At 39.6% G+C, this 24,377-nt stretch overlaps 1 protein-coding gene and 1 pseudogene across 3 annotated transcripts in view; one reads left to right on the top strand and one right to left on the bottom strand.

Moving 5' to 3' along the window:
• Nucleotides 1-24,377, bottom strand: part of pla2g7 (phospholipase A2, group VII (platelet-activating factor acetylhydrolase, plasma)) — a 39,680-nt gene that overhangs the window by 2,590 nt on the left and 12,713 nt on the right. For all 3 annotated transcript variants that reach the window (XM_007897043.2, XM_007897042.2, XM_007897041.2), the window contains 8 exons: nt 23,336-23,450; nt 19,037-19,187; nt 16,404-16,497; nt 13,816-13,884; nt 5,651-5,822; nt 4,458-4,571; nt 2,112-2,203; nt 516-686 (listed from right to left, as the gene is read on the bottom strand). In XM_007897043.2, coding sequence (XP_007895234.1) covers nt 516-686; nt 2,112-2,203; nt 4,458-4,571; nt 5,651-5,822; nt 13,816-13,884; nt 16,404-16,497; nt 19,037-19,187; nt 23,336-23,431 — 959 coding nt within the window. In that variant the 5' untranslated portion in view covers nt 23,432-23,450. The remainder of the gene's footprint in view (nt 1-515; nt 687-2,111; nt 2,204-4,457; nt 4,572-5,650; nt 5,823-13,815; nt 13,885-16,403; nt 16,498-19,036; nt 19,188-23,335; nt 23,451-24,377) is intronic.
• On the top strand, nt 20,116-22,004 carry LOC103180952 (annotated as a pseudogene).

The raw sequence follows: 24,377 nt of genomic DNA, 5'->3' as shown, positions 1-24,377 counted from the left end.
AATGCTACAATGGAGCTGAATTAAAGTTAAATTTAATTGTTAGAGAAAAATGATGGAAATTTTTTTTAAAAGAGTGAAATGTTTTAAATGTTTCTTGCAATCTTAATTTTCTGCCGCTAGGGGGAGAGTAATTCCAACTGGGTCCAACACGTATTTGTGTAGCAATTTCAGAGTGTGCAGGATTTGGCAAATTCTCAAATGCAATCTTAATTTTGAAGCCTGTTTTCTGTAGGTTCTTTTAAGAACTACAATGATTACCAGGCCACTGTCTTAACAACAACAACTTGTATTTACATCGTGCCCTTCACTCAGGCCAGCGATTCAAAGCACCTAAACACATGGCTATACTTTATTCAAGTCTGAAATAAAATAACTGGGGTCACGTGACGATGGATAATAATAAGCCTTGTATTTAATACAAAAGCAAAAACAATCATTTATTTTCATTATGTGACAAACTGTACAGTGGGACTCAATATTTTCCCATTTACCTTTTTTACACTTTCTCTACTTACATGATTGTTATCATCTTTCTCTGTATAGTATTTGAGTCAAGTTTTTTCATATTAAGGATATTCACAGGCCATTGGAATTTTTCAGAGTTGATGAACAATATTGGCTTCTGTACATTTCGATAAGTCTCATCATCCAGTGGGAACATCCACGCATCCAATGCTACTCCACATCTGTCAAAAACAACAGTAGAATACATTTTAGGTTACTGAACTCTCCAACTCATGTTACAAACCATTAACCTGTTAAATGAAATTCTGGATAAACTCGGGTTAGTCTCATGTTTACATGTTGTTGAAAAATCATCTTCCATTTCATATTTACTCTGATAGTTTTCAAATGTACTTATCTTAATGTGCTGTTGTGTTGTGTAATTGTAATGCTTGGACAGAACTCCACACAATCTACAGACATTTTACAAATAAAAGCTTTTTTCCTCTTAAACAATAACTTGCAGGTATTATCCCTTCCTTTTACAGGTAGAGATATCTGCACTAAGCTCAGAAGCCTTGGGATGTCCTCCCGACGTGAAAGGCGCTCTATAAATGTAATTTTTGTTGTTGTTGTAATCTCTTCAACCTCCATGGCTTCTCTGAAACTCGCTAAACCAATTTGCAACCTTGATTTTTGGTTCGATCCTCATCTCTCCTTCCATCCTCAAATTCAGTCCTTGACCAAAACCAGCTACAAACCAATCTTTTCGAAGTTGCCTACAGTCACCTCCCCATTTCTCCCTTGCTCAGGGGCGGACACCATCCCTATGAAGCAATATACCAAATGAAGGGTACAATATAAATGTAAGCTGTAGATAGTTCTTAGTGCACATTTTTTTATAAGAATCCTTGCATTTGATACAGCGATTTATCACGTCTTCTAAACGTCTCAAAGCGCTTCTCTGAATATACTAAGTGAATTGACTGTATATTTTGTAGGCGATATGTGACAGCCAATTGCGCACTGCGATGTCCCAAAAGCAGTTGTGGATTGAGTGACCAAATTATTATTATTTATGTATTTATTATTTTTTGTTTGATTCATTCATCAATGAATATGGAATTTTCACGAACAGAAAAATAAGATATACTATACTCTATTTGAGTCACGTTTAGAGGACAATCTTCTAAACATTTGTCCTTTCCTGTTCTAGCACATACTATCTTCCAGTCCACTCAATGCAACCAAACCTCCTCACTGTTGGGAGTCATCTAGCCACATAATCTAGTATCATAAGCAAATCACACAAAATTCTAATAAGTATTCTCCTAATAATTTATGAATAATGTGAACACCAGGCAGTCCAAGAAAAGCACATTTTAAAATTATTTTTGATAGATATTGTGACTAGTTTGAATCAAACAGCACCACATGGGTGCAAGCAGGTTATCCAGTTAATGTAATCCAACATAATTGGATTTGGGGAATAAAGTTAACACATTAAAACACTTTACGGATGCTAAGGCTCTTTGGAATTAATGGCAAATTAACTGAAATAAACACTGACTTAGATAGAAACATGAATTTGAAAATAAATAGAAAAGTGCTTTACATAATGAATAATGGCGTACCGTATTTACTGACCCAAACTGATTAAAACTTACTTAAACCTCTGATCTTTACCGAGGGTCTCGATCGCAGTGGCACCACCGAATGAATGACCCATAATAGCTACTTTACATAGATCAATTGCATCCTATAAAGAAACAAAACAGATTGAATTACATTTCAAATGCTCAAAACATAACTAAGTTTCATTTTGCTGGAATAAAGCAAATAATTCAATTATTTTAGAAAGTTACAAGGACCCAGTTCAAATCTAGCTGCTCAACATCTGCCCATCAATTTGTCTCTGGACACTAGCACAAAATTTAAAAGGGTCCCAATCTAAGATTGTCTCACAACTGAGGTGTCATGGCCAATGTGACTTTCTGGAGTTGCCCTTGCAGGAAAGAGCTTGTTTAGTAACTTTACTGCTTTCCTGAAGAACATCTTTGAAGAAAGAGAAAATTAGTTAAGGTTCCTGCTTTCAATTGCTATCCTGCAATTTTCTGGTGGAAATTGGGTGAATGTAGGCAATTGGGTGAGGAGAGAGCTTAACGATGATTACCCCAATACCTGAATACCCTTCTGACAGTCATTAGCTTGGTTCATACATGAAGAATAGCCATTTAGCTGTAATAGCGGAGGGTGGCTGATGCCTGTGAAACCATACCTCCGCAAGAACCAGCGCCTTCAAAAGAGGAGGGAAGAAAAAGAGTGGAGATAATTGGAAGAAAAGAAGAAAGATGGTACTTTATCTGCTTATAAATGTCTATAGGCTGCTACATAGTCTTTGTTCCAATAATAGTGCTACTTTATCTAACAGGATATTAGATAATGTGGAGTCCTGTAGCTCAGTGGTTAGAGTCGTGGGTTTGATTCCCGGCAGGGCGAAACCTTCAGCAAGTTTCCTTACTTCACACGGCTGATAATAATCACTCAAAAGAAAAAAAATTTATAAATTGGTCACTTCAATCCACGACTGTTTGTAGGACACTGCTGTGCGCAATTGGCTGCCGCGTTTCTCCCACAAATATACAGTCAATTCACTTTACAGTATATTCTGTGAAGCGCTTTGAGATGTCTAGAAGATGTGAAAAGCACTATATCAAATGCAAGGATTATTATTATATTAAGTCACCACAAAAAAAGCTCTCAAAATACTCAGCTTTAATCAGTTGCATTCCATAGATAAAATAATTAGATTCAGATTATCGGAATTTCAGATCTACTTTGGTATTGTTTAAACTTGGCCTTGGGTTTATTTCGGAGAACAAAAACAATGGTCATAAATGCCAGAAGTCTGTAGTTATGCAATGCACAGTAAACTGTTTCCTTGTCAGCTTTCCTCCAGAACACAATTGTCAAATTTAAGATAAATTGGAGTATTGAAAACAAATGCAAGAAAATCACAAAAGGAATTAAAGGGAGATTACAAAACAAATCTGTACACAGCGGGAGGCTGGAGTATGGATTCTTTGTCGCAGACTTTTTGTTGCCAAGACCTTAAATTCTTTCAAAAGGGAATTAGACAGATGATTGAAAAATATGACTATTTAAGGTTATGGGGAGTGAGTAGAAGAGTGAGGCGTAGGTTGCTAATGTGGTCAAATGTGCTGTAACATTCTGTGGTTCTATGATATCATATGAATCAGATATCTACTTTGCTAACTGAGATGTGAGTTGCAATATAACTGTAAAGGGCATCTTATAAGAACATAAAAATTTGCTAGGCGAAAGAAGACCAAGGTCCATCTAGTTCACCTTCGACCATCTTGGCATATATCATGTCCCAAATTATACACTGTATCCTGAGATATTATTTTCTCGCCGAAATCTATCTAATTTGTTCTTGAAACAAATGACATTTTCTGCTTCCACCATCTCCCTCGAGAGCCTGTTCCATAAGTTTACTCCTCTCTCACTGAACTAGTGTTTCCGCAGATTTGTTCTGAATTTACCCCCCTTCAATCGTAGGCCGTGTCCTCTGGTTCTACTGTTCAGTACAAGATAAAACAGCTTATCATGGTTTACGTTATCTATTCCCTGCAGAATCATAAAGATTGTAATCATATCGCCCCTTAACCTTCTCTTCTCCAGTGTGAACAGCTTCACGTGTATAAATTGCTCATTCACTTCATGGTTGTTCATGGGACATTGTTGTATGCAAAAGAGTTGCTAAATTTGATTACAAATACCCAGTCACTACACTTATTAGCAACTACATCTGAAGCACTTTGAGATAATCTAACTTCATGAAACCTACTGTATATAAAATGCAAGGATTATTTATTATTAAATCTGTATTTCTTTACTCTTTCTGAGATTCCAACCAGCAGTATCAAGTAAGATATGCAAAATATACAATACAAAGGATGTTTAGAATTAAGACTAAAAGGTGGCCTTACCTTCATTTTTGTGAAGTCAAAATCTACTTCCAGGACATTATGGATTGATTTTCCTGTGTCTATATCAGTCATCAGATCTAAGGCCCTGATGCACTCTTCTGCCCTTTGATGCACCTGAAAATCGCAAATATAAGCCAGTCCTTTGGAGATTTGAAAGGGTTTGGAAAATTAAACTGTTATTTAATGAGAAGATTATCCATAATAATAAACTGTTATTTAATGAGAAGATTATTCATAATAATGATTTTTATCTATAATAATATGGATTTTACGCAGCAACTGCATTCACTTTCTTTTGGATCAGCTAGGTGTCTGACACACGTGGAAACCCAGCACCATGCTTAAGTCTCTAAGCTAAACCACCAAGAGTTCCACATTTGTATGGTTTCTATTTGTCTGGTATGGAGTGCACACTGTGTTTAATGTGCCCTGTTTAACTAATCCTGGAGAGTTTAGACACAGGTTGGCAATAGCCAACGCTTGAGAACCCCAGAGTGTGCAATTGGAGGTAACTCAATTTAACCATCTTAAACTATACATCTTACAAATATGAACATTGGTACGCATATCCAGCTAGGAACTCCCTCCAATTACACACCCTTTTGGGGTAAGGGCAGGTAATTGGAGTTGAGGTACAGATCAGTCATGATCTTATAAAAAAACAGGCTTGAGGGGCTGAATGGCCTATGTTCCTCTGTTCCTATACTCCTATGCACATGTTGGGACAGGGTTACCAGGTGCTGAATAGGAGAAATCTCTGCCACAAGTAACTGGTCTGCTCTTTAAGTCCTATTAATGAACCGGATAACTGGTCTATTCATCAACTGGGACTTGCAGCTTTGGTACTGGATGACTGCAACCATCTCTGAGGATTGACTCACTTCCACCATTCCATAGCCAGGCACATTACCTTTGAGTTGGAGACAACTCAGCCCCAAAGAGACCCTACTTACCTCCCACCCTCCCATCTTCAAAGAAGAATATTCACTAATTGGTCATTGGACATTAGTCAAGTGCAGATTTGCGTCATTTTTACGTGGATGTTAGGATTGCGTTCTTCAAAATCTTTCTCTTTTTCAAACAATTGTTCGGAATGACCCTCGAGCAATATTTTGCGACTGTGTTATTGACGGAACCAATTAAAATAAAATCTATCTGGTTTGGTAGTCCAGAGCAACTTCCTGCTGCTGTACCTGATGATTCCGGAAGGGGAATTCTTGTGTTCCTAACTTATGTGGCTTGTAGTCAATCCACCTCTCCTCCAATTGATCCAAAGTTGGCAGTGCACTTGTGGACGAACTCTGTTGCTGCACCTCATTGATGGATTTCTCTTCATAGTAATATGTAGCAGAAGCAGATTCATCTCTGAAAATAACAAATAATACCATTCAGCAATCATGCCATCATAAAAGAACACTTCATTGCTCCTGCCTACCTCTGTGACCTACTAACACCATATCGATCTGTTCGCTCCCTCTGCTCAGCAGGCTCCTGCCTGCTCAACGTCCCCTGCTCCGGCCGCCCCACCATTAGTGGGCGAACCTTCAGTCTCTCTGCCCCCACTCTTTGGAACTCCACCCCACATTGCTTTTGCGTTGCTCCCTCCCTTGCCTCCTTTAAGCCACGTCTCCAGACACTCCTCTTCGACTGTGCATTCGGCCGCACTCCTACTCCTATGCTCCCTGCCCTCCACCCCTCCTGATCCCAACCCCTTGCTCGGGTCCAAATCCCTGACTGTCCAGTGCCTTGGGACGTCCCCCCTATGAGAAAGGCGCTATACAATGTAATTTGCTGTTGTTGAATGGGGAAGAAATTCCATCAAGGTTTATTTAGCCTGATATTCTATTTTCTTAGCATTTCACAATGCGCAAAATTTGGAAAATTCTTAAATTCAGCCTTAATTTCAAAACCTGTCTTGTGTGGAACCTACAGGAAAACGGTTTCGTCTTAAAACTGTGTTTAAGAAATTATCAAAATCTGCAATGCTCTGAAATGCAAAGAAACAAGAAGTCAGTCTAGACCCAGGTGTTATTTCTCCCCAATGTGTTCAAATTGACCTTTTGTTATGGCAAACCCTTTCTAGGTTCAACAAACCTTTCTGTAAATCAGGGAATGTTACTAAAATGAGACATTGACAGTCAAAAAGAAAAAAAACAACAGCCAGCCAATCATGATATCTCAGCTCAGTGAGGCTTGTTTTATTACATCTGCAATTACTGACTGGTCCCCATTTATCAACAACAACTTGCACTTATATAGCACTATATAAACGGGGTACTCCTGGCTCCAAGGTGACATGCCTGGCAAGGGAATGTCAGAATCAAGCCAGACTTCTGTAGCGGTCTCAGTAGTCAGTTTCCTGAGCCAGGCAGGTCCAGTACACTGCTGATCACATCACAGCCAGCCTAGTTCATCTGTAGGACCTGGAAGGGCAGCGAGTCATCCCACTCAGCTCCTGTTAACCCTGTAAGCCAAAGCCCTAACAGGTAGGGTGGTCCGAACTGGACAAGCAGTCAAACAGCAATATCAATGGTAAGCTATGCAGTTTTAGTTGGTTAGACTCCAGCATACACTCTGGAGTCTCCATCGCACGTTCTGGAGTCCCCAAGCCTTGGCTTTTGCCAATCTGCGCCTAATACTTTACCGGAATTAGGTAAGCAGGATGCATCCCTCCAGGGAGAGAGTGAGTATTCCATTCCAACAATCATCTTGGTTACCCTTAAACACCCGGCTGACTGGTCTAGTTTCATTGTATAGCACCCTTCACGTAATGTCTCAGAGCCCTTAATAGTGGCAGATGCTGAGCCAGGGTGAGGGAGGATTTGTATATCAAAAAATAATCTGAATCAAACATTTTACTGAAAGTTTAAAAATGTCTTTCTTTCCTGTTGCTGAACAGCCTAATGTCATGATTTTGAGTTGTTTTTTTCCTCCTTTGTATAATTTTCTGTCTGACTCACTGCTAATCTGTCAATTTGACAGTAATTGGAGTCCTTGTTCCTGAATTATAGACTGTGGCAGACTGAGATTAAAATAGGAAATGTTGTCATATGCACATATCTCTCGTCTCAGAACCATAACCAATAATAATCATGTTTACATTAGCGACGCCCATAATCGTACTGACTGTTGAAGAATCTCCACTAAAAAAGAATAATGAAACTTATAATTCAGTTGCTTCAACACAAAATTAAAAGTACATACGTCAAAGATTTTTTTCTCCAGAAACTATTTTAATGTAGTGCATCATTCCCAAAGGATCCTTGAACTCACAGTCTAATCTGACACTCTGGGGGAGCGCTGCAGTGTCCTTTGGATGAGACATGAAACGTCTGCCTGCCCGAGTAGATGTTAAAAATCCCGTGGTGTTAATTGAAAAGCGAGGTGAGTTTCTCCCGTATCCTGGCCACCAATCTTCTATATAAGTTGGTCATTGGCTGCATGGCTGTTTGTGGGACACGACTGTGAGCAAATTGACCACCCTTTCTGCTTACAAAATACACTCACTACACTTGACAGTAATTCCTGTAAATGCTTCAAGACTTCCTCTTGATATGAAAAGTACTATATCAAATGCAAGGATAATTATTTACTGTGCTTACTTGGTCAATCTCAGTGGGACATGGATGTGTGATGCATCACAGTTGGCCACAATGTTACTTTAATTGTGTTCACATAGGAATAGAGAGGATAGAGAGGATTAAAAAAAATAACTGTTGTCCATCTGGCCAACTCGTAATAAAAAACAAAAACAATTTATACCCCACTCATTTTTTTATACCCTTCAGATTGATTTATTCCCCAAATAGGTATCTAACTCGCTGTTGAATACCCAAATTATAATTCGAAGATTACAAAAAAAATCCTTGCATTTGATATAGCACCATATCATGTCATTGAGATATCTCAAAGGGCTTCACAGGGAATACTGTAAAGTGGATTGACTGTGTATTTTGTGAGTGAAATGCAGCAGCCAGTTTGCGTACAGCATTGGAGTCCTGTTGCTTATTAGTTAGCGCACTCGCCTCACAAGCAAGCGGACCCGGGTTCGATTCCCGGGCAGGATGAAACCTTAGGCATGTTTTCTTACTCAATCCTCCTCTTTTTACCTGTCAGTAAGTAGGAACAAGGTTGTTAGTTAATTGGCAGATTCTGGGGGTAATAATTCTTCCCCCAATTTGTTTTTAAATAATAATTTGATCACTCAATCCACGACTGTTTGTGAGACACTACTGTGTGCAATTGGCTGCCAAGTTTCGCCCACAAAACATACAGTCAACTCACTTTATAATATTTTTTGTGAAGCGCTTTGAGACATCTTGAATATGTGATAAGGCGCTATATTAAATGCAAGGATTATTATTTTAATTATTGTCCCACAAACAATCATGGAGTGAAGGATTTGTTGTCTAAGCCATTGGGAGAAATCCCTTCTCGTCTCAAATAGTGCTATGGGATCTTTACCATCCACCTGGACAGGCAAACGGGACATTGGTTTAATGGATCACCCAAAGGGCCTCTCCTCGACAATGCAACACCCCCCCCCAGCACTGCATTGGAGTGCAGGGTAGACTGTGTGATTTCAAGTCCCGATGTGAGAGTTCAACCCATTTAAACATAGTTCCTATTTCATGTTACATGTTCCATTCACAGCCCAAAATTCGTCAACTCTGCATTCCATTCCTATACTGGGTCACTTCTGCAACCTTACAGTTCTAACATTGTCCATATTTACTTGGTATTGATTATTCTAGAACTAGAAACATACCGTAAGACAAATATTTGAGGCACAATCATGTGTCTAATATTTAGTTTGGCGAGTGACCCGTGAAATTTGGTTCCTTTCACAGACAAAAGCACATTTGAACGTCAGCAAGTTATTTCTGCTGTGAGGCACGGAGGCTGCCTACCTCAGAATTCTTTATAATATTTAACAACAGCTCATTGGTTCTTTTTGTAAACACAATGAATGATATGCAGAAGCCTGACAAACAACTGTGTTTTGACAATGTCGGTCATAACAAGAAGGATGTTCTGACAAGTCCTAGTTTAAGAAGATTAGAGAGTCTCCAGTTTACAGCTGGATTTTGATTGTTCTCTTCCTGTCAGAGCAGACAATGTTTTTTTTATATCAAGGGCGTTGACTGGAACAAGAGAAATGCTGACCACAGGAGGTGTTCTCATGGAAAACATGCATTTTAAAGGGACTTGGCCTTTGTGAAAAAGCAATTGACAAACTCATGTTTTGTCTAGGCCAGAGGTCCCTCCCACGTGCTAATTTCATCATAATAATATCACAAAAACACCACAATACATTTACTTCATTTGGGGGGGGTGGGGGTCACAGACAAAATGGTTTTGGACAACAGCAAATTCACATAAAGACAATGCTCCATGAAACTTTTATACAGTTGAATTTCATGCACAATTATATTCTATAAAGACACTAAACAGGTATCTGGGTAGCGGAGCTAGGAAGCAGGGTGCATTCGAAACATATACTAATAATCCTTGCATTTTGATATTGTGTCTCATCACGTCATTGAGACGTCTCAATGAATTGCTCAGAATATATTGCAAAGTGAATTGACTGCGTATTTGTGGGTGAAAAAAAATCAAGGTGGGTGGTGACAAAAGCATGAATGAGAATTTCAGCAACATTTGAAGATAGGGACGGAACATACACACACACACACACACATTCTGTAACACGCCCGCAGAGACCCAGACTCACACACGCACACACAGACGTCTCTCACACCCACACGCAGACACACACACACAGACAGACGTCTCACACACATTCGGAGGTGAAGGAAGTTGGTCCTGGTCAGGGAGTAGGGAGTGCTATGCCATTCTATGGGGTGCTGCTGACACACACGCAGCAAGTAATGTCAGTAGCACAGGAGTTCTGCTCATCAGTGCCGGAAGCCAGATGTACTGAGCGTCCAGTTAGTTTGGGTCCAAAGCATTACAGCATTATAGCTTATATCAAAGAGTATTATAATGCGGTTCAAGGGCAAGAGAGAAAGGAAATGAATTCCTTGCACAAGCTTCCCCACAATTGTGAGTTTCTCTGGGTTGCGCTATCATGGAAAGATATGAAATATAGGTCAGATATTTCTCACAGGGAGTGTCGTCTCTGTGCAGCACTCTGGATAAACATTCTGTTGATATTCAAGACAAGCAGGTCTGCTTAAGACATTGAAAGGACTACCCAATCTGTCGTTCCTCAAATAGGAAGAGAATTCCGGAAGCTTCTGGTTTGTGCCATGAATCTGATCTATTTTTAAAACCACTTTACAATCAACTCTCTTCTCAAAGGTATTCTGGGTCACCAACTCATTGACAGAAAAATAAACTGAGGACCTGGCTCCAAGTGAAACTGTGCAGTGCAAATGGGGCAAAAGTCATCCAATCCCAGGAGATCATTCTGAGGTAATTGTTTTTCTTTTGTAAGGAAATAGAGAATTCGTGATTGTGTGTGGAGTCTAAATGAATGGGGGTGGGGGAGGAAAGAAATACTATTCTTTACAGGTTTTGAAAGTAAGTGTTGTTTTTCCTCTGCTTTAACAGATGTCAAGTGAACACACAACTCAACACGGACCCACACTACTCTTGTTTGATCCCCTACTGATTCTGATGTCTTCGTCTAGACTGAAAACATGACCCTGCTGTTAAAAATTATTTTAAACACCCTTTTGGAACACGGACAGTTTTTATTTTTTTTTAAATCTTGCAATAAACTGACTAAAGTTCGTGTGTCTCTGAAGAGATCTGAAAGTAGATATCTGGTAGACAAACACATTTTTTTTCTTTGAAAAGCAAGTTAACAGTGGATCTGTGAGAGATGGGGACACCAAGAAGCAGTATTCTGCAATCCAATTTTTTTTTTAAAAAAATGTTGGCATATTAAACTTAGAATTGCCAAAATAACATTTTTGGAATGCATTTAGTCATTCAAGGGTTATCACACTTTGTATCATCTGTATGAAATGCATTTTTTTCCAGTACTTGTTTAACAGCTCAAATACTGCTCTCTCCACCATTTCCCACCACACACACACCCACCCATCCACCCACCCACAGACACATTCCAGTGTCACTCTCAAACAGAATCAGCTCTTCTGTATCATATCATTGAAACAATACTTTAACTGGCTTCCACCTTTACACAGCCTCATTTTCCTCTGAATTATTTTAGCTCAAAATCAAAACTCTCACGGAAAACTCTTGCAGAAACAATTTACAAATATATACTAAGTCGTCAGGAGGATGTATCAAAATGCTTCATCAAAGGCCGAGAGCTCGAGCTAGGGGTGGGGGGAAGGAGGGGGGAAAGATGACTGAAATCATTATCAAAGAGATTAGTCTTAATGAAAGTTTGAGGGCTGGTAGGGAGGAGGCAAATTGGAGGAACTCCATGTGGGGCTCCAGAGACTAGGGGCAGAATATCTGAAAGTTCACTCGTTGATGGGCGGGGGATGTGTAGCAGAGAGCGCTGAAATGCACTTCATACAGATGATACAAGTGCACCTCATGTGATTCTAGTTAACAAATAGTTAGTGGCCATTTTCCAATTGTTTTGTGTGGTAACCCTTGAACAACTCAGCGCATTCTAAAAATTTTGGAATAAAGATTGCAGAGGTAGGATGGGGCAAGATCATGGAGCAATTTGAAAGTGAGGATGACAATCTTGAATTTGATTTATTGGGGGATTGGAAGCCAATGGAGCTGGGCCAGGATAAGGGTGATGGGCTTAAGGAGGCCGGTGGAGGAGAGAGTTCTGGATAGTCTGTGGCCTGTGTAAGAAGAAGCTTGGGAATCCAGTGAGAAGGGTGCTGGAATAACAGAACTTTGAGGTAATGGAAGGTGTATATGAGAGTCTCGATACCCTAGAGAGAGGTAGTGATGGAGGTGGGTGACGTTAAAGTGGTCAGAGAAAGGACTGTGAATGAGAGTTGGGATCTAGAATTCAACATTCAAGTGCAATGTCAAATACTAAATAATCCTTACATTTGACATAGCGCCTCTCACATCAAGAGGACGTCCCCAAAAGCTTGACAGGATTTATTGTGAAGAGGAGTCACTGTGTATTTGTAGGTGAACGTGGCAGCCCAATTGCACTCAGTAGTGTCCCACAAACAGACCCACAACAATTTTATGCTGGGGGATTGTTGGCCAGAACAACCAGAAATTCTGCAATTTTTAGCTTCCTGCACTGAAAAATGGCTAACCTCCAATTCACTTGGTCACTAACAATGTAACTTCCTAGTTTGCGGATAAAGGAAATTACATCGGTGGTGACCTAAAAGTCAAGATATTTTTTTCTTTAGCATGAAAACAAGCCTGCATGCAAAGAAGCGAATCGGTTGGCTACACAGAGCAAATCCTCTCTCCTCCCCACCCCACCCAAGCAGACCTCGCTATAAAGTAGGTTGGAATTTTATGGATCCAAATAGGATTGAAACATCCACCATTGTATATTGACTATCAACAACAACAACAAGTTACATTTGTATAATGCCTTTCATGTCAGTAGGACGTCTCAAGGCCCTGAACAATCCGGGATCCACATCCAAGCTAGTAGTTGGGATCAGGAAGGATGGAGGGTGGGAAGGGTAAGGGTAGGAGGGTGACTGAAAGCACAGTCAAAGAGGGTCTTGAAATAGGCAAGGGAGGGGGTGAGGCGGAGGAACTGTGGGATGGAGTTCTAGAGGGTGGGGGCAGAGAGGCTGAAGGCCCGCTCTCCAATGGTGGGGCGGGCAAGGCAGGGGACGTGAAGCAGGCTGGAGCCCACTGAGGGGAGGGAGCGTACAGGTTACTAGGGGGCTAGGAGATCACAGAAATAGGAAGGAGCAAGGCTGTGGAGGACTTTGAAGGTGAGGACCAGGATATTGAACTGTATTCTCTGAGTGATGATCTGCAGCCTGTGGAGGGAAGAGTTGGGGCGGCTGGCAAGCAGGGAGTTTGCGTAGTCAAGCCAGGATTTAATGAATGCTTGAATGAGGGTCTCGGCGGCCCTCGGTGAAAGACAGTGGCAGAGCCGGACAATGTTGCGGAAGCGGAGAAAGGTGAAACGGATCATGATACGGATGTGGGGGATGAAGGACAGTTTGAGGGTCGAACAGGATGCCGAGGTTCTGTACTGGTTCCGTGAGGTGTAGAGTGCATCCATGAAGGTGATGCTGTCAGCGCCTAATACATGGAAGCGTTGACTAGAGCCAAGCTGGAGGGCCTCAGGAAAGCAGGAAAGATATATAATATTTAATACCAAGAATATTTTGTACAAGTACCTATGTACATGTCAGTGAGGATTTCCCTTTATGTTTTCCAGAATTAAAATGATATTTCTTACCTGTGTTCCACAGCAGCAACTATAAATCCTTGTGAAGCCACTTCTATGCATATTGCTGAATACAGCGTTCTGTTAAGATAAAGAAACATTGCTTACATTTTGCTGTGATGAAATTTAATTTATGTGTAGATTTACTCTATTTATATAGCATCTTATTAGCAGAAGAATTCAAAGAAATTTTTAAATAGGTCAATCATTCTGTAGCCCATTTTCTGTAAGTTGTTTTAAAAATGAATTCAATAATTTGCGAAATTCTGTACATACTAAAACACTACAGAAATAAAGTAATAATGAAGTAATATTACTTCATTAAATCTAGAAGTAAATCTAGACCCAAGTGGAATTCCTTCCCATGAATTTTACTTTGTAACAAGACAAAGGGAAAATGTACATGAAGACGTTTAAAGCCATACAGGAACATTTGGATAAAAACTGATCAGCTATTGAGAATCCTCAAGATATTTTAATTCTCGATGGGTGGAGTTTTCCTAATTGCATTTCATCCATCTACATATAATTCTTAGTCTGAACCTCACAGTTTACAAGGTAGCCATTTGTTAAAGCCAGAAATGCCATTATTTAGCTAAAGAGCTTGGCGTTACAGGGGTGGTAATGATTTTACATGCTGACAGTCTTCATATACAGTGTGAAATGGAGTAAATAAATAGTCAAAGTGGAATCTATTCAGCACAAAATATGGGTTTTACTTTAGGTTGTGACTCATTCTTCCTGTGTCAGTGAATGCATCTTATCATACCAAGTAATCGCCAGCAATGTTAAATTGTGGTTGTGGCAAAAACTGCTTTCTCACCAGTTTTGGGTTACTTGGGTAATGTTGAAGTGCTTTAGCATCTGCACATTTTTGTTGTCGACAGAAGCATGAAAGACTCAGTTATCTGGATGAACCACAGAAAGAGATGTCTCATAACAAGGTGCATGACCCACGTTCTCTGATTGTATGCAGTTTGCACAGTGAAGTTGCAGGTCAGCATTGCTTCACTGTATTCAACACAACAATAACAAATTCCATCTATGTAGAGCTTTTCAAATTGGGAAGACAACCCATGGTGCTGGTCAGTCGAGGATTTTCACCTGAGCTGGGGGTTGGATTTGGGAATTTCCGGGGGGTGGGTTGGGTAGATGACCGAAGGCACAAATAAAGAGGAAGGTCTCGAGATGGACCTTGAATGAGGCAAGGAAAGGGGTGAAGTGAAGGAACTCCAGGATGGAGTTCCAGAGAGGAGACTGATAGGCTGAAAGCATGATTGCTTATGGTGAAGCAGGCAGGTAAAGTTGCCACCTCTGGGACACAAAAAAATGGTCACGGACTTGAAAAGCACCTCCTCGACAAAACTATTGCGGCCTTTGGACACCATGTAACACCTCTAGTTAAACCAGTTAAAAAATGGCTAGGTGGCACAACTGTTAGGTTGGATTTGTGTCAGGTGCGTTCAATGCAACACACTTGATTCTTGAGATAGCGGAGCTGGCTGGTGTACCAGGAGGACTTGTGGGAGTAGGAGGTTATGTGGGGGCATGTCAGTGATATTAGTGAGGGAGTTATGAAGAAAGGTGATCAATGAGGTAAGGTCGTTGCGGGAAGAGTGCCAGAGGAGCAGTTCAGATGACTAAAGGGCAGCAAAGACGGAGTGCGGGAGTAATTTTTTTCCATGGGTGGAAGGAGATGGAAGTGGGTTGGGTGGCAGGGCGTAGGATTGAGGAGCTAAGAAAGACTCTTTAAAACAAATTGTTTTCAATCACCTCACCGCCTTATTGGTAATGAAGTGTTTCAAAGAAAGCATGTCTGTACAGAAGTGTTACAAAGGATTATTGGGATGTGGAACACATTACGCCAAGTGTCTATTGAGGTCCAGTTAATTAGGAAAACAGGCATAATAAAACCAAAGAAATGAGATGAGTAGATAGCTCCAGTGGGAAGCTAGACAGATCAAAGAATATATGCTGCCTTTGACTTAGGAAAATCTCTCCACAAATACTTTGCAGAAATGGCATGGAACATTGAGGAATGTTCAGCAGGCCCGAGATGGACGAGGAGGTATGAGCAGGAGAATAGGACTGAAGGTAGAAGTACCATGGACTGAATGACTTATTTTTGCCCTGAAATTTCTATCCTATGACCTTTTTAGCTCAGGTATACAATTTCTTAATAGATATTCTGATGAATTGCTGACCTAGATAATGAGATTGACTGTAAGACCTGATGACTAATAATTTACATATTATTAAACATATAGATCTCGTCTCCTTTTCCTGGCAGAGATGGAAAGTTCAGAGGTGCTTAGAGGAAATGTTGTCATCTTTGTAGCACTAAACTGTCAGTGAGACCAATTCTCAAGTTTTATTTCGCAGTTTGTCCTCAATAATTTGCTCCAAGTAGTGCAATTCGCTCAGTGCAGATTAGGAATGCCATACAAATCTTGTGAGTAATGTTTAGGTTAGTGTTGAGTCTGCAGCTCCAATGTTTCAACATCTGTGTGAATCTCAATGCCACAAACACTTGGATGAAGCTCGCTAAAGAAAATAAACCCTGTAAAAGTGAAAATATTTAAAAAATACAATAGTTTTACCTGAAAGCTCCAAGGCCATGGGAGAAAATAATCAGAGGATATTTTCCATCAGCTTTAAATGGGGCATTCCATTCAACAGGAATTTTAAATGATCCTGACATGGAAAGAGACCAGGGGAGAAATTGGTTTTCTAATATTCATACATCACATAAATAATCCACATACCCAAACAAATATACCAGAAGAACAATTGTTCTAATATTAAGCATGCTGTTAAAGGTAGGATATAGAGTGACCCTTCTCAGTTTTAAACCCCTAAAATATTTCTTATTCAAATTACTCATGAACAAATATTTCTTCCAATGTAAAACTAGTGTCCCCCAGTGCTCTGCTTTAGGACCACCACTTTTCACCATATACATTAATGATCTGGAATGAAGGATTAAAGGAGAGTATGCCTATGTCAGTGGATGACACTCATCTAGGTGGCATAGCAAGTTGTGAAGGTAGCAGCAGGAAATTGCAAAGGGGCACAGACAGATTAAATGAGCAGGCAGAACTAAGGCAGATGTAGATCAACATGATAAATTGTTTGATAGTCTACTCTGGATCCAAGAAAGACAAATTGCAATCTTCTTAATGGAGAAAGACCAGGAATAGTGCATGAGCAAAGGGATTTAGATGTCCAGGATCACCGGTCATTAAAAGATAGTTCACAGTTACAAAAATATCAAAAGGTTGTTGGGAATTTGGTCTTTATCTCAAGAGGGCTTGAATACTCAGTTCGTCCACAACACAGTTACGGCACTTTACTGAATATCCTGTGAAGTGCTTTGAGTCATTCTTCTGACGTGAAAGGCACCGTACCAAATGAAAGGATTTTTATTGTTATTAATAATATTAATACATAATCTAATAAAAAGATAGAGCCAATTTAAGGGACTGCACCTCTTCCTATGTACTAAAACTAGGGGAGAACTATGGTCCAAAATACAATACACATCATACTGTTACAATGCACATTAAAATTTACGCTTCCCACTCATCAATGCAAATTGAAGGCAAAAACTATAGAGGTAATATTATTATTATTGTTATTATTTTGAATGTAAAGCTAGAGTCTCTAATTGTGAACACCCAGAATAAACTGGTGAATAACTGAGGCAAAATTATTGAATGTACCTCACTTTCATTGGCAGATTTCTTATAATACGGCCTAAACAGGACTATGTGAACTTCATGGAAGGAGATGGAAGTGGGTTGGGTGGCAGGGCGTAGGATTGAGGAGCTAAGAAAGACTCCTTAAAACAAATTGTTTTCAATCATCTCACCGCCTTATTGGTAATGAAATGTTTCAAAGAAAGCATGTCTGTACAGAAGTGTTACAAAAGATTATTGGGATGTGGAACACATTACCCCAAGTGTCTATTGAAGTCCAGTTAATTAGGAAATCAGGGCAAATGAAAACAGGCATAATAAAACCAAAGAAATGGATGAGTAGATAGCTCCAGTGGGAAGCTAGACAGATAAAAGAATATATGCATCTACCAATTCTATAATTAAACTCTCACATCCTGGCTCTTAAAAGTCTGTGGAGTAACATTGCTTTAGTTGTACCAGGCAGTCTGCAGACCACATTGGCTTCCTCTCTAAACTAGGAGTGTCATTGTACATATGGAGACACATGCATACATGGCTCAGGAATGTGCCTAGTCACTGGTGCTCTGAACATTTTTGTAAAATAGGATATTAAAATATAGCAACCTGTTTATCTGCTGTTGTCTGATTTGCCAAACTGATGGGATCAGACTTGCACTGGTAGGGAAGTGCAGGAACCTCCAATTGGCATTATTGAACAGTAAAAGTATTATGAGATGTACTGTGTTTTTTAAAGGTCACAGTGTATTAATAATAATAATAATGTTTGCATTTGATACCGTGCCTATAATGTCAAAATCTATCAAAGTGCTTCACAGGCAACTGCTGTCAAATATAGTGACCGTATAGTTATGGGCAAATGGGGCAGTCAATTTGCAAACAGCAAGGTCCCATAAACAGCCGAGAAATGAAAAGACCAATTTTATCTGATGGCCAAGGCACTGGGAATTACTTCTCTTTTCAAATAGTGCCATGGGGTGTTTGACATCAACCTGAAGGCATGCATAATAAACAGATAGGACCTCAGTTTAACATCCATGATCCATAAGGATGAATAATTCTCTACTCCCACACAGTGAAGGGTGGTCTAAACTGGACAACCAATGAGTAGATTCCCAATGTTTGCGTTCCTCTATAGAGAGAATGTTCATTCCATTCCAGATCAACAGTAACCATACACGTATGGAACTCCCAGTAGTTTGGTTTGGAGACTTTTAAGTGTAGTGATGATGGGGATCTTGGTGTGTTAAACTTTTGAATGAACAAACAAATAAATAAATCTTGAACCTTTTGCAAATTCTTCTGCAGGAGCCTTTACACCCAAAAAAATTTCAGGTACATTTATTTCACCAAAGGAGATCTACAGCCATGAATTTTGTTAATTTGATGTGAAATTATTTTTTAGGATTATTATTATAAATTAATGCCCGCCTCAGCTAAAGATTCAGTAGCAAACTCACATCCTCTCAAACAAAACTAATAACAAAAACATAGACATCAAAGCAAGAATGTTAGAACAGCAGTCAATTCCTTACCATACAAGTGCTGTAAAAAATAATCAACAAGCCTTCGATTGTACTGAAGAAAATTAGCAAGTCCAGAATAATATTCCTGTCGGGGAATCCACAATGGTTTCTCATAATCCCCACCTGACTCACATGGGTAATATAGGCGGATGAAACTTCCCTGTTGAAGACAGACATTTGTGTTTTGTAAAAATAATAATCCTTGCATTTGATATAGCACCTTATCACTTCGTTGAGACATCTCAAAGTGCTTCACAGAATATACTGCAAAGTGAATTGGCTATATTTTGTGGGAGAAATGCGGCAGCCAATTGCGCACAGCAGTGTCCCACGAACAGTTGTGGATTGGGTGACCAAACTATTACATTTAACTTTTGAAATAGAAAATCGATCAAATTATCTGGATGAGAGAGACACCAGTGAATATATTTTGTGAGTATGCAATTTTAAAGACTCTCATAATTTATAAAATCATTAATTTGTTAAAATCATTATCCCATATGATATTTATTTATAGAAAACAACTCATATCAGTTATTCAACTGTAAATAATAATGTAGAAATAGAGACTCCGGCAACTGAAAACAATGTTTGAAGAAAACGGAATACTTTAGGGAGCAAGTACTTGGTTTCATAGATAATGCCTCCTTCAAGAAGAATAACAAAGCTAAGAGGGACAAGTACTTAACCCTTTAAAATTCTAATTTTCTCTTTAGTGAAATCCTTACTTAAAGGTCTTTCACTTGGTCTAGAAAAAATATTTCAATCAAAAAGTGCCAAAGATTAAAATAAAAAAAAGGGTCCAGAAATGTTACCAAATGTGGTATGATTCATACAGTATGATGATTATTCTGCAGAGGTTAACTGAGCAATACGTTAGTTAGAATAGATCACATGGTATGATTCTTGAGGGAGTGTGGAAAGAACAGCAGTGTTTCTCCAGTCCAGGCATTGGAATAAAACATTTGATAAGATTATGACCAGCACAGTCTGGAACATGCAAAGTTTATACTACCAAAAGCAAAGCAAAATTGCTTCCAGCAGTACAGCTGTTTGGAGCGGAAACTGAATTTATATTCCTGCTCCCAATGGTTCTGGTATGCAAACGGAGCTTGGCGCATGCAACATTAAGTTAATAAGTCAAGTTCTGCTAACAGACATTAGGTTATGAGCCATTTATGTGATCTAATACATAAAGTCTTATTAAGGAGCTGTTTTTGTCTAGTAGGTTGCATTGATTCATTGCCTATATTTATATCTAGTGATGGAAACTGATGGTGTGGCAATGTTACTGCCTCAACGTGACATCCACAGTTAGTCTCCAGCACAAATTTTGCTTTTAAGTATCTCAACTGGAACTGCTAGGTTTGTCTTGCAGTAAAATATTGAAGCGTTAGAGGGGAAAATTACCGATAAAACCATTTGTGGTATTAATGATGGAAGTTGGTGTGTAAAGCACAGCAAATCATGCTAAAATGACTAGTTATTTCTTTCCCTGTGTTAAAAACTTCACATTATCACTGTAAACTGGGCACCAATAACATGTGAAGCACAGATGGGGGTTTGTTTGTTCTGAAACTGTATTGTTTTGGACTGCTTTAAGGCCACAGCTGATTTACAGTTCTCAAGTGCGGGCATAAGAGGCTGGGCAGGTGAGAGAGAGAAAGAAAACAGGTGAGAAAGAAGATGAGAGAGAGGTAGGTACCAGGTGAAAAACATTATACTAACAGCAGGACTCTCAACAGCCAATTCAAGATCATTCCTGCCTTTGTAAAATGAATCCAATTCCCTCCAACCTCAAGTCTGAATCCAAGAAGGCTGCAAACATTTTGAGAGAGTTTACAGAAATAACATCAAGAAATGGACCTGATAAAATCATTCCAGCTCATGTCATAGCTAAAGCACAAGGGCTTGCTATCCTGTCAACAACAACAACAAGATTACATTTGTATTGCACCTTTCACGTCGGGAGGACGTCCCAAGGTGCTGGACAGCATACAGCATTTCAGACCTGAGCTGGGATCAGGGGGGGAGAAGGGAGGGGAGGGGAATGGGGGGTGACCGATGGCATGGTCGAAGAAGAGGGTTTTGAGGCGGGACTTGAAGAGGCTAAGGAGGGGGTGAGGCAGAGTGATTGGGGATGGAATTCCAGAGGTCAGTGATTAAAGCTGGGTTCTTAGTTACTGCTCTGGGGGCAGTGGAATTCTAGTGGGTCATCTGCCAGATGGAAGATGATCTACTCCCTCTGCAATAGGCATTGCGGGTCTCGGTGGTTGGTGATGTTGGGATTGGAATTGAGGTGTCTGATTTTGTGATAATTCTGAATCACAAGCGTGCAGTTGAGGCCTTTGCTAAAGGAGGCAATCTCATACTCGGTGGAGATTTCACTGTTGCAATCAGGACCTTGGGCAGAAACATGGAGGCAAATATGTTGCTCTGCACAGTACAGCTGCAGTGCACACATACTGCAGGTCACATGGCTGATTCGCTGGAATATCTTTAGAAGGGTCATGTTTGATTGAAAGGGCGGAAACCAATGGGAAGTTTTATTGCCAGGGGATTCGAGTATGTGCAATTTTGTTTGGAGACTTGGAACTACCATCTGTAGCTCAAGAACGCTATGAAATATTGGTCTCTTTTAGTGAGCATTACCAAATCGCTGAACAGCGAAACAAAATCAAAAACATATCCAGAATGCAACCAAAGGCTGGAGAACCACGGAAACCTACTTCCAGGCCACAGTGAACACAATCATCTGGGAATGAAGGATTAGGAGGAAACTCGTGGGACGTCCCTTTAGTTGTGACAGTTTTACACCCATTCGAAGGACAAGCACCGTTTGACCTGGACTTCAATACCTGGTGACTGAATCACTGTGACATCTCAGACTGACTTGCAGTTTGACTGGTGGGAAGGAAACGTACGAGGAAAGGTTGGAATTTTTCCAGCTAACTGCTTATCCCTTTCCAAATATTGAGTCACTGTTCAATAGAGTGATGATTATCAGCCCCTATTGGGACCCACCCCATTGCGGATAAGCAAACAGTGCAAATAATGGGTCAACACACAAACTACAAAATGGCTCACTAACTTTAAAAAAATCCTATAAGAGTTATGCTGTCACTGTGGTACTACACTGTGCCAATGTTTTCTCTATTTCTTTCTTTCTGACTTTCTCTCTCTATTGTGGAGTCCTATAGCTTAGTAGTTAGAGCACTCGCCTCGCAAGCAAGAGGACTGGGGTTCGATTCCCGGCAGGGCGAATCATTAGGTAAGTTTCCTTACTCCACACTGCTCTGTTTATCCAGCAGTAAGTAGAAACTTGGTTGTTAGTTGATTGTTTTTTCAGGGATAACAATCCCTTCAAAAAATAAACAATAAAAACAATTGGGTCACTCAATCGACGACTATGTGGAACACTGCTGTGTGCAACTGGCTACCACATTTCGCCCACAAAATATACAGTCAATTCACTTTACAGTGTATTTTGTGAAGCACTTTGAGGCATTCTGGAGATGTGAGAAGGCACTTTATCAAATGCAAGGATTATTATAAGCATGCTACAAGCTACTGTATAAGAACTCAACAGTGGAAAATTACCAGTCAAACATGTGTGGTATTATGATGGAATTTGGTATGTAAAATACAGCAACCCGTGCTAAAATCCTACTAAAATTATGAAGTCAGTAGGTACACAGGGGAACATGTTCCTTTAACTTACACTTTCTTTTCAACTAATTCTGCTTTCTGTCATAAATGTATCTGCCTTAGTCAAAAGTGAGTTCTGTGTGTCGCTGTTCATTACTCATTAGATCTTCCTCGACACAGAATTCAATGTGCTCATGAAGGAGTAGATGTGAAGTAGGGTTTGCAAAAAAGCATTTATAGGAACATAAAAAAACATTTATATTACTCTAATGACAATACTTCAGTTTCTAGAATTTGACAAACAAGGAGGATGTTGATTCCGTAAGAAGCCATAGAAGAAAGTTGCTTGAAGGCAAGACTGTCTTGTAAAGTTTATGTAATTATAAAGCTTTTTTGAAAGCCATTGATTTTTTTTACAAAATATATTAAAATCCCATGTTAATCAGAACATACGTAGGTTCACAATGGTTATCTGTTGCCTATTATTTACACTGATTGCACTGTGTGGAAACAAGCCATTCGGCCCAACTTATTTGTGAAGGTGTTTATACTCTCACAAGTTTCCCCCCACTCTTTAATTCCTCCCACACCCTTTTATTTATTGTAGCATTGTGTTTCTTTATGGATCCCAAATAAAATGTAGAGAGGTTAGCACCTCACCTGAATTGTGTGATCAACCATCAGGTCTATACATCCAACAAGATTTGGTCCCTTCCCAGGAGGGATTTCAATAGTCCGACTACTGCTGCTTCCCATTCTCTCTTTATCCAGACACCTGTAATAACATTAAAAGGTTTCAAGTGCTAAGTGAACGTACCATGAATTCATGCACTGGTTATCTCACTAACTGGCTGTACAGCGCTTTCCCAATCAATAACTGTTAGCAAAGATTTAATCAACATACATTACACTATGTAATATTGCCTGCAGCACATCCAATTTTATTACACTGTGTAATCCTTACATAGCCTGTAGCTCACCTGCTTTTATTACACTATGTACAATATAATTTACAATTTCATATTGGGACATTGTCTCAAAGTGCTTCAACGTAATCCAGGTACAGCATGTAGCTCACCAGAATTTATTACATTTCCAATAAGGCCTTTTTCACCTCCACTCAGAAAGCTGTGTTTCACTATATTCAGTCATTATTTAGGTTTTATCTTTTCAAGATAATAATAATAATTCTTTCATTTGATATAGCACCTTATCACGTTTTCAAGACGTCTCAAAGCACTTCACAGAATATACTGTAAAGTGAATTGACTTCATAATTTTGTGGGCGAAACAATTGCACACAGATCTGAAAAATGATCCAAACATCCATGTCCAATTTCTCTGATCTTCCTAGATTACCCACCTAACCATTTTCCAATTACAGCAGCGACTGTTTCTAAAAGGAGTGCACTATCCTAGCTCAACTACCCTTTCCTGTAATCCATTAACCAACTACTAACTGTCCTCTTTTGTGCAAGAAAAATACTTCCTTCTGTGAATCCTAAAATTTCTACTCATAACTTTGAATCAGTGACCTCTTGTTCTGTACCTTGGAGTATCTGAAAACATTATCCTGTGTTTGCTTATACACCTCTATGATAATTTCATATTTTTTCTTATGGATGTAGCATGGGAAGGCTGGTAACTGTTAGCAGAGCCAGGTTATGCAATTATTTCCATTGTAACGCAACAGATTTAAGCA

The sequence above is a fragment of the Callorhinchus milii genome, unplaced genomic scaffold, assembly GCF_018977255.1.
Source record: "Callorhinchus milii isolate IMCB2004 unplaced genomic scaffold, IMCB_Cmil_1.0 Scaffold3, whole genome shotgun sequence".
NCBI lineage: Eukaryota > Metazoa > Chordata > Chondrichthyes > Chimaeriformes > Callorhinchidae > Callorhinchus > Callorhinchus milii.
This window is presented reverse-complemented; position numbering and strand designations above follow the sequence as displayed.